At 51.5% G+C, this 17,192-nt stretch overlaps 1 protein-coding gene across 2 annotated transcripts in view; it reads left to right on the plus strand.

Annotated features, from left to right (window-relative positions):
• The first annotated feature begins 424 nt into the window (after positions 1-424).
• The window catches only part of PLBD2 (phospholipase B domain containing 2), a 29,699-nt gene continuing 12,931 nt past the window's right edge, over positions 425-17,192 (plus strand). For both annotated transcript variants that reach the window (XM_073021140.1, XM_073021141.1), the window contains exons 1-5: positions 425-748; positions 8,787-8,880; positions 12,639-12,797; positions 14,441-14,541; positions 14,751-14,965. In XM_073021140.1, the coding sequence (XP_072877241.1) occupies positions 459-748; positions 8,787-8,880; positions 12,639-12,797; positions 14,441-14,541; positions 14,751-14,965 (859 nt within the window). In that variant the 5' untranslated portion in view covers positions 425-458. The remainder of the gene's footprint in view (positions 749-8,786; positions 8,881-12,638; positions 12,798-14,440; positions 14,542-14,750; positions 14,966-17,192) is intronic.

Genomic DNA, 17,192 nt, shown 5'->3' on the forward strand with positions numbered 1-17,192 from the left:
AGGAGTTCAAGACCAGCCTGGCCAACATGGCGAAAGCCCGTCTCTACTGAAAATACAAAAATTAGCTGGTCATGGTGGTGCACGCCTGTCATCCCAGCTACTTAGAAGGATGAGGCAGGAGAATCGCTTGAACCAGGGAGGCGGAGGTTGCAGTGAGCCGAGATCGTGTCACTGCACTCCAGCCTGGGCGGCAGATGGAGATTTTGTCTTGTCTCAAAAAAAAAAAAAAAAAAAAACAGTTGGGGAAAGTGTGCTAAACTGGGTTTGCGTAGGTGGAAGAGGCAGCCGGGCCCTTTAAGGTGGCTCCCGCCCAGTAGGCCTCCCCTCACCCCAGCCCCTCCCACCCCGGAAAAACTCGGCCCAAGCCCGGCCCACCCTCGGCCCCGCCCACCCTCGGCCCCGCCCACGGCGGGGCGCAGTCACGTGACCCGGGCTGCGGCGCGCGGCATTGAGCCGTCATGGTGGGCCAGATGTACTGCTCCTCCGGCAGTCCCCTGGCCCGGGCCCTGACGCGGGCGCTGGCGCTGGCCCTGGTGCTGGCCCTGCTGGTAGGGCTGTTCCTGAGTGGCCTGGCGGGGGCGATCCCGGCGCCGGGCGGCCGCTGGGCGCACGATGGGCCGGTCACTCCAGCCTCCCGCAGCCGCTCGGTGCTCCTGGACGCCGCAACGGGCCAGCTGCTTCTGGTGGACGGCCGCCACCCTGACGCCGTGGCCTGGGCCAACCTCACCAACGCCATCCGCGAGACCGGGTAAGGGTTGGCCTGTCCTCACGCGGGGCCATCGCGGGAGGGGAGTGCGTGGCGCCAGACCTCTCCTGTTCCCAGGACCTGCCTCTTGCCAGGTGGGAGCGCCCGTTTCTCTGGGGGTCAGCTACTCCCGAGGCTGCAGCACCGCCCTGTACACCAGGTCCCCTATTTGGGAAGGGGCCACTGCGCCATCCCTCACCTCATGGGGCCTGTCCCTTGCCTTCGGCCAGTGGTGACAGTACTTCTGTCCCCAAGAGGCCAGTTCCCCACCACCGAGGTCGCAGTGCCCGTATCTGGACCAGGTCTATGGCTGGTGAGTAACTTCTATCCCCACGGGGACCAGCTTTCTTCCCCAGACTTTGCTCCCTCACCCCATGGAGGCCAGCCCCTGTCCCCAGGCCTGAGGGATGATGAGAACTCAGCAGGAGGCTAACTCTCACCTCCTTGGCTGTGGCTTGCTCGTGGGTGCCAGCCCCCTGCCTCCCTTCCAGTGCCAGGGCAGCAAGACTGAACCTGGGTTCCAGGCCAGTCCAAAAGCAGAGGGTCCCTAAAGTCACATAGACCCATTTAGTACCTTGCTAGGGCTCTGCTCCTCCCTTGTCTTCTGTGTCCTAGTCCAAGGGGAAGTCCTTGGCTGGATGCTGTGTTTGGCAGCCATGCTCACCATCTTTATTGCTGGGATGCAGGCAATTCTGATGTGTGAGTCTCACCTAACTCCTCCGCCTGTCTGGGCTCCCGTTTCCCCATCTGTGGCCCAGATTTTGAGGATGCGCTCTAGTTGGGTGATCACATGCTGCAAGTTCTGTACAAGGGCTTGTGTCCATTCATTTATTCATCATCCTGATGGTTGGCCTTAGGGACACAACTGAGCAAGGTGGGGGTTCCTACTTAGTGGGAAAGACAGAGCGACAGAAGGGAAATCAGAGTCAGTGGGAGTGGGAAGGATCAGCTTCAAAGCCTTGTCAGCAGGGCCCAGATGCTGGCTCCAGGCTGTGCTGGCGGATCTTAGGGAACCCAGGGTGCATCCGTCATATCCTAGTGCCCAGATGATGCTAGGGAACCCTAGCACTAGGATATGCGCAGGATGTGGTTTGTGCTCAGACCACTGTGCCCCCTGCAGCAGAAAGGGCCTCCTCCCACTGCAGCCCCTATCCATTTTGCTGGCATGCATTGACTTCTGCAGGTGTTGGGGAGACACAGGATGCCGAGGACACCCCCATTCTGGTGGCACTTGGGCGGTACATCAAACAGGTGTGAGATTTGGGGGAGATATTAGCTGCAGACACAGGGTCGCTGGGTGGGGGTCAATCTGGGAAGGCTCCCAGAGAGAGGAGGCCACAGAGTGAGCTGGCATCTGTGGAGGGAACTGAAGCTTTATGGCTGGCCTCGGGGGCCTCCGGGACTCTGGGATCTGGTGACCCATTATTTGCTGACTCACTCATGTTTTTGGCCCTGCATAGCAGAATCAAGAGGGCATGACAGAACTGTGCAGGAGAGGAGGGGCAGGAGCGACGCCCAGCATGGGCAGGGGGCTTTGGCCTCTGGAGGCCCCTGCTGGGCTGTGTTGCTCTTGACTATGGTAAACATGGAAGTGGAGAGAAGGCTTCCTTGATTGTGCTGGATGGAAAGTTCTTCCAGGCTCAGCCCCTCTGCTGTGTGACCTTGGGCAAATCCCTTCACCTCTCTGAGCCTGTTCCCTCATCTCAAGGTAGGGCCAAAAGGGTCATGGAAATTCACTGGGATCACAGAAAGCACTGTTTGTTTATTTTTACTTGTATTTTATTTTTTGAGACACAGTTTCACTGTGTTGCCCAGCTGGAGTGCAGGGACACAGTCTTGGCTCACTGCAACCTCCGCCCCCTGGGTTCAAGCGATTCTTATGTCTCAGCCTCCCGAGTAGCTGAAATTACAGATGCGTGCCACCACGCCTGGCTAATTTTTGTATTATTAGTAGAGATGGGGTTTCACCATGTTGGCCAGGCTGATCTCGAACTCCTGACCTCAGGTGATCTGCCCATCTCAGCCTTTCTGGCTTGTTTTCGGCACCCTCTCTCGTTCCCTCCTCTTACGCTCACATGCCCCTTTCCCTTTGAGTTTGCCAGCACTTGAGGCTCTGATGTGGGGAAAACCATACAGCGAGCCCCATTTTATAGGCAGGAAACTAAAGTCCTCAGAGACAGCTGCTTGAGGACTCAGGGTCAGATGAAAGAAAGTCATAGGGGGTGTCCTGGCTCCTGATCAGCAGAATTTCTGATCTGTGGGGACTCTGTGTCTTATTTCCGAGGGTGGGGGCAGGGATTTGATGCCTCTGTTCACTCAGAATTGGGATCCCTCCTCCTTCCTGGTGAAATCCCCAGATTTTGCCACTGGGGATCCTGGGATTATCAGGATAAATTCTCCCTACTCCATAATCCTTTGTCTTTTTATTTTTTAAAAAAAGGTTTTTTTTTGTTGTTGTTGTTTTTCTTTTTTTTTGGAGACAGGGTCTCTGTTGTCCAGGCTGGAGTGCGGTGGTGTGATCACGGCTCACTGCAGCCTTGAACTCCTGGGCTTAAGAAATCCTCCCACCTCGGCCTCCCAAGTAGCTCAGACTATAGATATGCACCCCCATGCCTGGCTAATTAAAAAAATTTTTTTTGTAGAAACAGGGGTCTTGTCATGTTGCCCAAGCTGTTCTTGAACTCCTGGGCTCAAGTGATCCTCTCACCTTAGCATCCCCAAATGCTGGAATTACAGATGTGAGCCACTGTGCTCGGTACCTTCTTTCAGTGGTGCCATATCTGACTTTGGGCCAACACCCCCACACAGCCTGGAAACATTTAGGATTTGGTGCTTGGAGATCAGAGGTGTCCCTAGGAGCAGAACCTGCCTCAATCTAGCTCTGGCTTTGGTCCTGGGGAAGCTGTATCCTCCAACCTTACTTTGTCTTCCTTCCCTGATCTGATCCCACTGACCAGCACCTTATCGATGAGGCTGCTTAAAGTAAATCACCATTCCATTGAGAGAGGCAGTGAATCAAAATAAGAGGGAATTAACAAATTAGTAAATGGGGAAGCATCCCAAATCCACCAACCAGCAGGCAAAACCAGCCCAGTAAAATGGATAAATAAGGCCCAGCTGTTTCTTTGAACAACCACAAGAGATGAATCTATACCATCGAGAATGAGAAAGGAGGCCGGGCGCTGTGTCTCACGCCTGTAATCCCAATGTTTTGGAAGACCGAGGCAGGAGGATGGAGAGAGACCAGGATTTTGAGACCAGCTTGGGCAACATGGTGAAATCCTGTTTCTGCAAAAAATTTAAAAAGTAGCTGGGTATAGTGGCGCATGCCTGTGGTCCCAGCTACTCGTTTGAGCCTGGGAAGTTGAGACTGCAGCCAGCTGTGATTGTGCTACTGCACTCCAGCCTGGGCAACACAGTGAGACCCTGTCTCAAAAAAAAAAAAAAAAAAAAAAAGCTGAGATAGGAGTGATAGACGCAGATACGGGGGGCATCCCACATAATGGAGAGCGTCCAAGGCCATACTATACTGCAGAAGTAGGGTGCTGATATTTGTGAGCTATTTGTGGCACCCTGCTCATATCAGTGGTCCGACTTTTTCAAATGTGGCTTCTTTCAAGAGGCACCTTGATTAGACTCTTGAGTCATTTTCGAGACATTAGCTGCCCCTGGCATGAAATTGCAGTGTGGCCCATAGATTTTCCAGGAAAAAAAAAAAAAAAGATTGAGGAAACAGATCTACTGCTGCCAACTTTTTGTCAAGCAAGTGCATTAAAAACAAAGCAGAGCAATATTTATCAACCCCTGTCAGTGTTTATCTCATAAAAGATTGGCAATTTTAGAGCAAACAAGCAGAAAGGACATACTCTCTGAATAAGGAGTAGTCTTCGTTTGATTTATTTTTTTTGAGATAGTCTGCTCTGTTACCCAGGCTGGAGTACAGTGGCATGATCTTGGCTCACTGCAACCTCCGCCTCCCAGGTTCAAGTGATCTTCCTGCCTCAGCCTCCCTGGTAGCTGGGATTACAAGTGTGCGCCACTATACCCGGCTATTTTTTTTTTCTTTTGGTAATTTTAATAGAGACAGGGTTTCACCATGTTGGCCAGGCTGGTCTTGAACTCCTAACCTCAAGTGATCTGTCCACCTCAGCCTCCCAAAGTGCTAGGATTACAGGTGTGAGCTACTGTGCCTGGCCGAAGAGTAGTCTTTAATAAGTACATCTAGTTATAGATGCGCTCTAAAGTGTTCTCGCCAGGCGCAGTGGCTTGTACCTGTAATGCCAGCACTTTGGGAAGCCGAGGCAGGAGGATTGCTTGAGCCGAGTTTGAGACCAGCCTGGGCAACCTGGTGAGACCCTGTCTCTGCAAAAAATATAAAAAATTAGCTGGGCATGGTGGTGCGTGCCTGTAGTTCCAGCCTCTCAGAAGCTGAGGTGGGAGGATTGCTTGAGTTCAGGTGAGGCTATAGTGAGCTGTGATCACACCACTGCACTCCAGCCTGGGTGGCAGAGTGAGACCCTATCTCAAACAAAACAAAACAAAAGAAAACAGAACAAATTTCTAGCAGTTTAGAAAGAGGGGATGGGATATGGGAAGTAAAAACCTCTCCCTACCATTCTTCCTAGATATAAACATTTTTAGCTTTTTTTTTCTTTTTTTTTTTTTTGAGGGGGAGTCTTGCTCTGTTGCCCAGGCTGGAGTGCAGTGGCCGGATCTCAGCTCACTGCAAGCTCCGCCTCCTGGGCTCACGCCATTCTCCTGCCTCAGCCTCCCGAGTAGCTGGGACTACAGACGCCCGCCACCGCACCTGACTAATTTTTTTGTAGTTTTAGTAGAGACAGGGTTTCACTATGTTAGCCAGGATGGTCTCAATCTCCTAACCTTGTGATCAACCCGCCTCAGCCTCCCAAAGTGCTGGGATTACAGGCGTGAGCCACCGTGCCTGGCCTTTTAGCTCGTTCTTCCAGAAATTTCTATGCATAAAGAGGCCTAAACCTTCTTCCATATATATAAATGTAGAGGCGTATGTGGTGTGTGATGCATTTACATATGGGCTTAGCCTGTGCCTACCATTTGGACTTCTCTACTTTTTTTTGAACTTCATCTCTGACCTCTTTGCTCATCAGCACATCAGCCCACCACGGCGTGTGTGATTATTGTATCAGGCCCCTAACGGTGGGCGTTTTGGGAAGGCCCATCTTTTCTGGCTTTGGAGAAAAGTCCTGCTGTGAAGAAGGGCCCTTATGCCCATCTCTGCAGGGCTGTATGAGCATCCGGCCAGGGAATGGGTTACTAACCGCTGCCCGTCTCCGGGGCCTCAGTGCCGAGGCCTTGGCGGAGCCCACCCTTGCTAGAAGGGGCAGCTCTCACCAGGTGTGCCCTGGAGGAGGCCACTGGCCACTCAGTTACTACTGGGGCTCGCGACTGCACAGTTTTTTTGGTTTTATGCAGTTTGTCCAAGGTCTCTTTTAATCCACTGCCAGCTTTTATCATGAGGGATCTGCAGATTGGGCCCTGTTATAATCTTCCTCCCATCATCACATTCATCAGGTCTCCTCAAACTCCTACCTTCTCAGATTTTTTTTTTTTTTTTTTTTAATGAGATAGCATCTTGCTCTACTGCTTGGACTGGAGTACAGTGGTACGATCATAGCTCACTGCAGCCTCGACCTCCTGGGCTTACACAATCCTCCCACCTTAGCCCCAGCCTCCTGTGACTATAGGCGAGCACCACCACACCTGGTTAATTTATTTTGTATTTTTTATAGAGAGGGGGGTCTCACTTTGTTGCCCAGGCTGGTCTCATACTCCTGGCCTCAAGTGATCCTCCCACGTTGGCCTCCTAAAGCACTGGGATTACAGGCATGAGCCACTGCGCCATCCCCTCTCAGATTCTTGATGAGACAAATACTTGGTGAGTGCATAATATGTGTTCTCTTCTGGCACATGCCACAGCAGTCTTCTGAAGGGGGAGTCACTCTACCCGTTTTACAGATGAGAAAACCGAGGCCCCGAGAGGTAAAGCAGTTTGCCCAAAGGAACACAACCAAGAAGGGATTTACCCAGGGATTCAGACCAAGTCGGAGGGACCCCAAACCCAAACTCTTTGTCTTCCATTGTCCTTGAAATTTAAAATCTTAGTTTTTTTCTGTCCTTATCTGTGATACGTGAATCATTAGCCCGAGGTTCATGGCTGTCATCTGCATTTGATAAGAACTATACCTCCTTGTCCCCAACACTCCCCCGCAAACCTGAGTTGAGTTAGAGGCGCAGAGCATGCACTCAAGAATGTTAGTCTCAGCTCTGCTGCTCACCTGCTGCGTGACCTTGGACAAATCACTTCATCTCACTGTGTTATGTGGGAGCCTCGGTTCCCTACATCTGTAAAATGGGGAGAATAAAACCCACGTCGTAGGGTTGTTGGAATAATTTTTTTTTTTAGACAGAGTCTTACTCTGTCACCCCGGCTGGAGTATAGTGGTACAATCTTAGCTTTGTGTAACCTCCCAGGTTCAAGCGATTCATGCCTCAGCCAGCAGAGTAGCTGGGACTACAGGCACGCACCACCACACCCAGCCTGGGAGGCTGGAGGCTGCAGTGAGCCAAGATCATGCCACTGCACTCCAGCCTGGGTGACAGAGCAAGATGCTGTCTCAAAAAAAAAAAAAAAAAAAACCCAAAAAACCGTGGTACAGTGGCCTTAAGCTACTGTAAAGTAGCTTAACAAAGTGCCTATAATCCTAGCACTTGGGGAGGCTGAGGTGGGCGGATCTCTTGTGGCCAGGAGTTCAAGACCAGCCTGGCCAACATGGTGAAACCCTGTCTCTACTAAAAATACACAAATTAGCTGGGTGTGGTGACTCACACCTGTAATCCCAGCTACTCCGGAGACAGGCAGGAGAATCACTTGAATCCAGGAGCCAGAAGTTGCAGTGAACTGAGATCATGCCAGTGTCCTCCAGCCTGGGGAACAGCCAGACTCTGTCTCAGGGAAAAAAAAAAAAAAAAAAGTAGTCTCAGACCCCATCGCAGAACTGATGAGAATCTGCCTTGTAACCAGGCCTTCAGGTGACCTGCATATGCAGCAGAGGTTGAGAAGCGCTCCTTCAGAGGAGTGGGAGCCAGCCTGCCTGGAAGTGAATCCTGCCCCTGCCAACTCTGTGACCTTTCAGGTGTATCCACTAGTACTGGGCAGCAGTGCTGTGTGATAAAGCAGCCCCAACCCAAGGGCTTCAACCAACAACCTTAATCCTCATGGATTCGTGGGGCTGCTGAGGCAGCTGTACTTCATGTTGCAGCTCTACAGACCTGGTGTGCTTGTATGGCTCTCATATCCCTGGGACCAGTGGGCTGGCTGGGGCTTGTTCTTCCCATGGTGATGGCAGAGGCACAAAGGGGCAAGTGAGGCTTCCTGAAGGCTAATCTTATAACCAGCATGCTGTCACTTCCATCCACATCCCATTGGCCAAAGCAGGTCATGTGACACAACCAGGCCCAAATGAAGGAGCAGGGAAGGATACTTGGCCATTGGTGGAGGACGGTAGTCTCCTGGCAAAGGGCATGGACATAGGGGTGGGGGTGGCATGTGACATAAGTCTGTGTGTTAATTTCCTCCTCTTCTGCAAAAGGGACAAGATGGGGACGATAACGTTGCCTACCTTATAGGATTATAGGATTATCACAGGGACTCAATGAGTTAATAGACATGAAAGTGACTAGAACATGGCTTGGCACAGAGCTAACATCTCATCCTCAATGGATGTTAGCTGGTGTTATTGTGGGTGAGGGAATGTAGATGGGTCCTGCATTTTTGGGGGAGGCTGTTTGTCAATATCTACAAAATCAAAAATGCATGTGCCCTTTGAGCCAGTAGTTCCTCTTGGAGGGATTTAATCCTGCAAGCTCACAAAGATGGACAGACGGACATTCAAGTGAGAGTCTACTGACCACTGTATTGTTTTCGTAGTATAAGCCTGGAGATGCCGTGTGTCTAGCTGGGGGCCTCTGCCACTGACGGATTGTCCCCTCCTTCCCCCTCCAGGTGGGCCTTTCTGGAGCTGGGCACGAGTGGCGGATACAATGACAGCTTGCAGGCCTATGCAGCCGGCGTGGTGGAGGCTGCTGTGTCGGAGGAGGTAAGGGCCAAGGTGGGGACATGGGGCTCCCACCCTCCCCCACCCCCACCAGTGTGTTCCCCAGCGTGCTTTTGAGATGTGTGCAGAGTAGGCCCCCCAACTCCTGCCATAGCCCTCCATCTATTTGGGGGAAAAAAGTGGACACGTATTCTTTAGAAAATTACATTAGGGGCCAGCCACTGCGCCTGGCTCTCACCCACTTCTAATATTGTCTGACTTCTTTTTTTTTTTTTTTTTTTAAATTTTTTGAGACAGAGTCTTGCTCTGTAGCCCGGGCTGGACTGCAGTGGCCAGATCTCAGCTCACTGCAAGCTCCGCCTCCCGGGTTTACGCCATTCTCCTGCCTCAGCCTCCGGAGTAGCTGGGACTACAGGCGCCCGCCACCTCGCCCGGCTAGTTTTTTTTTTTGTATTTTTAGTAGAGACGGGGTTTCACCATGTTAGCCAGGATGGTCTCGATCTCCTGACCTCGTGATCCGCCCGTCTCGGCCTCCCAAAGTGCTGGGATTACAGGCTTGAGCCACCGCGCATGTCTGACTTCTTATAAAGCTCAATAACAAGTAAAGCAAAATAATACGTTGTTCAGGGACTCAACACATGCAGTAAAAGTAGCTTAACAAAAGTAACGGAGTGGAAACAACTGGAATGCCCCGCTGCCGATGAATGGATACATGAAATGTGATCTATCATACAATGCAACATTATTCGGCTGTAAAAGGGAATGAAGGACTGACACATACCAGAACATGAAAGAACCTTGAAAACATGCTAAACGAAAAAAGCCAGTCACAAAAGGGCACATACTCTGATTCTATTTATATAAAATGTTCAGAATAAGCAAATCTACAGAGACAGAAAGCCGACTAGTGGGTGCCAGGGACTTGTGGGGAGTGAGGAGTGACTGCTGATGGATATGGGGTTTCTTTCTGGGATGATGAAGAGGTTCTGGAGTTAGAGAGTGGTGATGGTTGCATATCGTTATGAATACATTACAAACCATGAATTGTACTTTTTTTTTTTTTTTTGAGACAATCTTCCTCTGTCACCCAGGCTGGAGTGCAGTGGTGTGATCTCAGCTCACTGCAACCTTTGCTTCCCAGGTTCAAATGGTTTTCCTGCCTCAGCCTCCCGAGTAGCTGGGATTACAGATGTGCACCACCATGCCCACCTAATTTTTGCATTTTTAGTAGAGGTAGGCTTTCACCCTGTTGGCCAGGCTGGTCTCAAACTCCTGACCTCAGGTGATCTGCCCATCTTGGCCTCCCAAAGTGCTGGGATTACAGGCATGAGACACTGTGCCCAGCAAAATTGTGCATTTTTAAATGGTGAATTTTATGGTATGCTGACTATATCTCAATATAAATGAATGAATGAAAGGGCTCGAAAGCTACCACATTTAGGGTGGTGGGTGCTTCTAGGGGTAGAGGAGGCAGGGGCTTAGGGGATGCTCAATGGTATCAGTAACATTCTAGGTTTTAGTTTGGATGTTCATTTTATTATCATGCTTCATAACTTAGAATATGTTATATATTTTTTCTGTGTATCAGATAGTACCTAGTGTAATTGTCTTTTTCTTTTCTTTTTTTTTTTTTTTTTTTGAGACATAGTCTCGCTCTGTCACTGAGGCTGGAGTACAGTGGCGCAATCTCAGCTCACTGCAATCTCTGCCTCCCTGGGTTCAAATGATTCTCATGCCTCAGCCTCTGGAGTAGCTGGAATTACAGGCATACACCACCATGCCTGGCTAGTTTTTACATTTCCAGTAGAGATGGGGTTTTGCCATGTTGGCCAGGCTGGTCTCAAACTCCTGACCTCAAATGATTTGCTTGCCTCGGCTTTCCAGAGTGTTGGGATTACAGGTACGAGCCACCTGGCCTAGGCTAGCCAGACATGCTAACAGGCACTGATGATGACTTTACAGAGACAGCCTGTCATATGTACCTCACAGTAAACACCTGACGTTTTCCAGGGAATGCATAAATTACTGACTTTTCCGTTGATGGCCTAACCAGCAGCCCAAAGGCAGAGCACCTGCCTGTAATCCCAGGACACTGGGAGACTGAGGAGCGAGGATTGCTTGAGCCCAGGAGTTGGAGGCTGCAGTGAGCTAGGATTGTACCACTGCACTCCAGCCTTGTGACAGAATGAGACCTTGTCTCAAAAAAACAAAACCAAACCACACAAAAAACAAAACAAGAAATAGGCAAAGCTGTGGAGTGACAGCTGTCTCCCATGCTGCAGATGGAGGCATGCATTGGGTCACCCAAGTTGGAAAATAATTTGACATCAACTTATGGAGTTGAACCTGCATGCGCCCTAGGACCCAGCAGCCCTGCTACTTGGGTGTATACCCTAGAGGTGACCCACAGATGTGCATGAGGTGCTCATAGGAGCCCCAAAGTGGGAGTCCTTAAAACACCACCGGCAGGTGAGTGGCTAACCAGTTGGAGGTACACAGTGCAGCGTGACAGAGCAGTGGAAATGAATGAATCTGAGATGCCTGGAGGCGAAGGGGAAAGAGCGCATCACAGAGGCCAGCGTCCAGTGGGACACCGTTTTATAAAACTCACGCTGCTCCTTCTGCCACCCAGTCACAGCTGTGGGTGGCCCTCTGGGTCCTTAGTGTCTGAGGAAGTGGTCAGATGCTGGGCCGGGGCTGTTTTGGGTGCTCAGTGGTGAATGAGACATGGTTCAGTCTCTCAAGGGGCTCACAGCCTCCTGGGGACACTGAGGCAAGGGCACAAGTGGCTCTCATGTCAGGAATCCCAGGCCCATGTGCCAGGCACTGTGCCCACAATGTCTCACTGAGCCTCCACCCTAACCCTCTGAGGGAAGCATGTGTACCTCCCTTGATGGATGGGCAGGCTTGGGCCCAGAGAGGTGAAGCTGCTTTCCCGAGGTCAGCCAGCCTGTCTGCAGAGGAGGCACCATTCAACCTCAGCTCTGTCTAACCCGCGTCTGGCTCCTAACTGGTGTGCCCTGCTGCCTCCCCCTCCAGCCTGTGGGCTTCTTGTGGGTGGTAATATGTCTTGTCCCCAGCTATGTCCCCTGATCCCAGCCCAGAACGTGGTATAGGACAGGCAGTGGGGAAATGCTGTGGAAGTCATGCAGTCCTGCATGGAGGAGGTGGTGTCTTAGTGGGCCTTGAAGGATGAACAGGATTTGGATGTGTTTCAGTGAGATGGTGATGGAGCAGCAGTCATGAAGCCATCAATCCTGAGACAGTGAGTGCTGCCACTCACTCATGGGGATGACCAGGCTATGTGGTCTTTTGTCCCCCAGCAGGCGAGCCTGGACTCATGCAGGTGGCATCTCGGTGGGAAGTGCAGAGGGCCGCATGAGGTCTGGGTGAAACTGGCACGGCATTCTCTTGCCCAGTGGAGTCAGCAGGGGTATTGCTGTTTTGTTCCCTGCTATGTCTTCAGTGCTTAGAATGGAACATAATAGGTGCTCAGATAAAACATTCATGGATTGACTAACTGAACATGCATATAGATTGGGGTCCCCAGTAGCAGAGGTAGTGCCATCAGTTATAGGCTTTGCAGGCTAAAGGCTCTCAGGGCAACTTCCAGGGGCCTGGGGTCCCTAGCAGGGGCAGAGCTGGGCAGGGAGAGGAGCCTCCAGGGACAGGACAGTGTGAGCAAGGGCTCAGGTGGCCACACCAGCAGCCTCCGCTCTGGGGCAGCCTGGGTGGGGGGCTCTCAGGGAAGAGAGCACCCTAGCTGCCCACCCCCACCTCGCCCACCCCCTACCCCGCAGCTCATCTACATGCACTGGATGAACACGGTGGTGAATTACTGCGGCCCCTTTGAGTACGAAGTCGGCTACTGCGAGAGGCTGAAGAGCTTCCTGGAGGCCAACCTGGAGTGGATGCAGGAAGAGATGGAGTCAAATCCAGACTCAGCTTACTGGCACCAGGTGAGTCCAGCTGCCACGCTCGGTGGGAGGAGGCTTCCAGCTGGCCAGCCATCCTGTCCCCTGCTGTCCTGGCCAGCCTTGTGGCATGTCCAGCTGCCCAGCTGCCCCTGTGTCCATCATCATCTCCATCCCTCCTAGCCGACCTGCCACTCATCCATCTGCCCAGTCTCCATCTGTCCACTTGCTGGAACTCCATCCATCCATCCTAGCCTACCTACTGTCAAAGAATGATCAAAAACAAATAGTCAATTGTTAGCACGGTGTTTTACTTGCATACATATGGCGTTTTACTTGTATACTTGCTTGGTAGATTGATTACGTTGGATGCAAGTAAAGACGGTATGAGAAAGAGGGGAAGGGGAAAACCAGAAAGTCCCCAAAAGTCTGGACATGGTGAACTTTGTTTTTCTTTCCTTGAGCGAGCTGCTGATCAGCTGGCTGCTAACAGAGAGGCCCAGGCAGGCGCTCTGCCTTTGGGCCACTGGCTAGGCCTTCACTGGAACAGTCAGTTATTTATGGATTCCCTGGAAAATGTCAGGTGTTTACTGTGAGGTACACACGACAGGCTGTCTCTGTAAAGTGGCCATCAATGTCTGTTAGCATGTCTGCCTAGCCTAGGCCAGGTTTGCACCATTTTCCTCTGTAGAACTTCTCACGGTGCGCCCACCCACCTACTCACACTGTAAGACAGGCTTTTCTACCACCAACCCACCTACTTGTCCGTTCCGCACAGCCACCACCCATGCATCCATCCATCCATCCATCCATCCATGCATCCATTCATCCACCCATCCACCCACTCACCCATCTACCTATCCATCTGTTCACTCACTCATCCGTCCATTCATTTACCCACCCATTCATCCATCCATCCATCTATCCATCCATCCATCCATCCATCCACCCACCCACCCACCCACTCATCTACATATCTATCCATTCACTCATCCATCCATCCATCCATTTACCCACCCATTCATCTATCCATTCACCCATCTGCCCATCCATCATCCGTCCATCCACCCATATATACATACATACATCCACCCACCCACCCACCCACTCATCCACCTCCCGCCTGTCAACCCACCCACCTACCCATCCATCCATCCATCCATCTACCCACCCATCCATCCAACAACCCACCCATCCATCTTGCAGATGCTTACTAAGTGCTCAGTGTACCTGACCAAGGCCCCATGAGGGCCACAATGATAGTACTTCATGGTTATAGGGTGTTGAGGCAAAAGAATGACAATGGGGAGAAGTCAGATGCATGAGACAGGTACCCGAGGCAGCAATACAGTCAGTACTGAACTCAGAACAGGAGCAGTTGGCAAGAGGCCAGGCTAGGCTTGGAGGCGTCCTAGAAGAGATGACTTTTAAACTAGGCTCTTAAGTGGGGCTGATTTGGGGTTAACACAGGGCAGAGACATAGAGTTAATTTCTTGAAAGCAGGAGAGTGCTCATCATGGAGGGGTGGGTGGTAGTTTGGGGCAGTCAAGGCTGGCTGGAGTCTGGAGGGTACCCCTGGGCCTCCTGCTCTGTCTGAACCCCCAGGCCAGAGCCCCTCCCATTGAAGGAGAAGGTGTGAGCCTGGAGGAGAGGCCTCACCCTCCCTCTGCCCCTGCCCCCTCCCCTAGGTGCGGCTGACCCTCCTGCAGCTGAAAGGCCTGGAGGACAGCTACGAAGGCCGTGTGAGCTTCCCAGCTGGGAAGTTTACCATCAAACCCTTGGGGTTCCTGTAAGTGCCCCCCCCAGAGTGGACAGGGTGGGAAGAAGGGCCACACACTCATAGTCGGACAGACCTGGGTTCCAGCGTCAACCCTGCCACTGCCTGGCTCTGTGGCCTTGGAGCAGTCAGCTGACCTCCTAGAGCCTCAGCTTTCTCCTCTGCAAAATGGGTACAAAACAGCAGGCATGGTAACCCTCTGGTGCCCTGGCCCTCCTCAGCCTGCTACAGCTCTCTGGGGACCTGGAAGACCTGGAGCTGGCCCTGAACAAGACCAAGATCAAACCTTCTCTGGGCTCCGGCTCCTGCTCCGCTCTCATCAAGCTGCTCCCTGGCCAGAGTGACCTCCTGGTTGCCCACAATACCTGGAACAACTACCAGCACATGCTGCGTGTCATCAAGAAGTACTGGCTCCAGTTCCGGGAAGGCCCCCAGGGTAGGTGGGTGTGGGTGTGTCTGGGTGATGAACGAGTGGGTGGGCACGCACGTGGGGAGTGGTCCTAGGAGTTGTGGGCCTTGGAAACCCTCCCAACATACAGAGTCACTGTAGGGACGTTCCAAGAGTTCATCTTGTTTTTGTTGTTTTTCTTTTTGAGTCAGGGTCTTGCTCTGTTGCCCAGGCTGGAGTGCAGTGGCAGTCGTGGCTCACTGCAGCCTTGACTTCCCAGGCTCAGGTTATCCTCCTGCCTCAGCCTCCCAAGTATCTGGAACTACAAGTGTGTAGCACCACACTCAGCTAATTTTTTTATTTTTAGAGATGGAGGCTCACTATATCGCCCAGGCTTGTCTCAAACTCCTGGGCTCAAGTGATCCTCCTGACTTGGCCTCCCAAAGTACTGGGATTACTTATGTGAGCCACTGCACCCAACCCCCAACCAGTTCATCTTGTTTTACATGTTTATTGCCTTTTTTATTTTACCTATTGCTGCTTACCAAGTTACCCCAACATTTTAAACAACAGCAGCTTAAATAACCACTGTGTATTTTTTTTGCTACTACCTCTATGGGTCAGCAGGGTGGTTTTGGTTTTCTGGGCTGGGCCGGGCTGATCTTGGGCTAGGCTCACTGATGCATCTGCAGTCTGCTGGCAGGTCAGCTGGGGTGGGCTGGCTGGCTTGGGATGGCCTCTTCTCCTGCCTGGGGTTGATTGTCAGCCAGGGTGATGGGGACAGCCGGGCTATGTGGTCTTTCATCATCAGCAGGTGAGCACAGGCCTGTTCATGTAGCATCGGGGCAGGATGTGGTGAAGGCCTCTTGAGGCCTTGGTGAAACTGACACAGCATTCTTTTCTTTTCATTTTGAGACAGAATCTTGCTCTGGTGCCCAGGCTGGGGTGCAATGGCGTGATCTCAACTAACTGCAACCTCTGCCTCCAGGGTTCAGGCAATTCTTCTGCCTCAGCCTCTTGAGTAGCTGGGACTACAGGCGTGCATCACCATGCCCAGCTAATTTTTGTATTTTTAGTAGAAACAGAGTTTTCCCATATTGGCCAGGCTGGTCTTGAACTCTTGACCTCAAGTGATCTGCCCACTTTGGCCTCTCAAAGTACTTGGATTACAGGTGTGAGCCACCACACCTGGCTTGACACAGTATTATTATTATTATTATTATTATTATTATTTTTGAGACAGAGTCTTGCTCTGTCACCTAGGCTGGAGTGCAGTGGCACAATCTCAGCTCACTGTGACCTCTGCCTCCCACGTTCAAGTGATTCTCTGCCTCAGCCTCCCAAGTAGCTGGGATTATAGAAACGTGCCACTGTGTCCGGCTAATTTTTGTATTTTTAGTAGAGATGGGGTTTTGCCATGTTGGCCAGGCTGGTCTTGAACTCCTGACCTCAGGTGATACAGCCACCTCGGCCTCCTAAAGTACTGGGATTAAAGATGTGAGCCACCGTGCCTGGCTGACACAGCATTCTTTACCCAAATCAAGTCAGGTGGCCAGCCCAGACTCCAGAGATGGGAGAAAAGGCTCCACCATTTGCTGTGAGGAACTGCAGAGTCACATTGCACATGGCTTGGATGCAGGCATGGGAAGAATTAGAGCTGTTTTTGCAAACAACCAATTACAAAGAGTGCATGAATGCATTCTTCCTGTTAAATGTGAAAACTGGCTGGGCACAGTGGCCCATCCCTGTAATCCCAGCGCCTTGGGAGTTTGAAGCAGGAGGATTGCTTGAGCCCAGGAGGTCGAGGCTGCAGGGAACAGTGATCACGCCATGACACCCCAGCCTGGGTGACAGTGCAAGACCTTGTCTCTAATAAAGAAAAAAATAGTTTACAGTCAAGGTCAAAGTCCTCTATAGTGCCATATCCTTCATCCCAGGCCCCAGCATCAACCCCAGGGATACCACTGCCAAATGTTTGCAGTACCTCCTTCTTAGCCAAATGTAAAAACTTGATGGGACCAGGAGGTGGGGAAGTGTCCAGCCTTATTCATTGCTAATGGGAGTATGCATTGGCACAGGTACTTTTAAGAAGAATCCAGCTGGCATCTAATAAATTTCAAAATCTGTCACTCCAGTGATCCAGCAATTCTCCGACTCCAGTCTGTCCCTAGAGAGACATTTCAGCTTCTGCATGGGGAGTGTGTATAAGCAAGTCTGCTGTCACAGTGGTTTGGTAACAACCTAATGTCCATTCGTTGAAATTTAAGTAAACTCT

This window comes from Chlorocebus sabaeus, chromosome 11 (assembly GCF_047675955.1).
Source record: "Chlorocebus sabaeus isolate Y175 chromosome 11, mChlSab1.0.hap1, whole genome shotgun sequence".
In the NCBI taxonomy this organism is placed as follows: domain Eukaryota; kingdom Metazoa; phylum Chordata; class Mammalia; order Primates; family Cercopithecidae; genus Chlorocebus; species Chlorocebus sabaeus.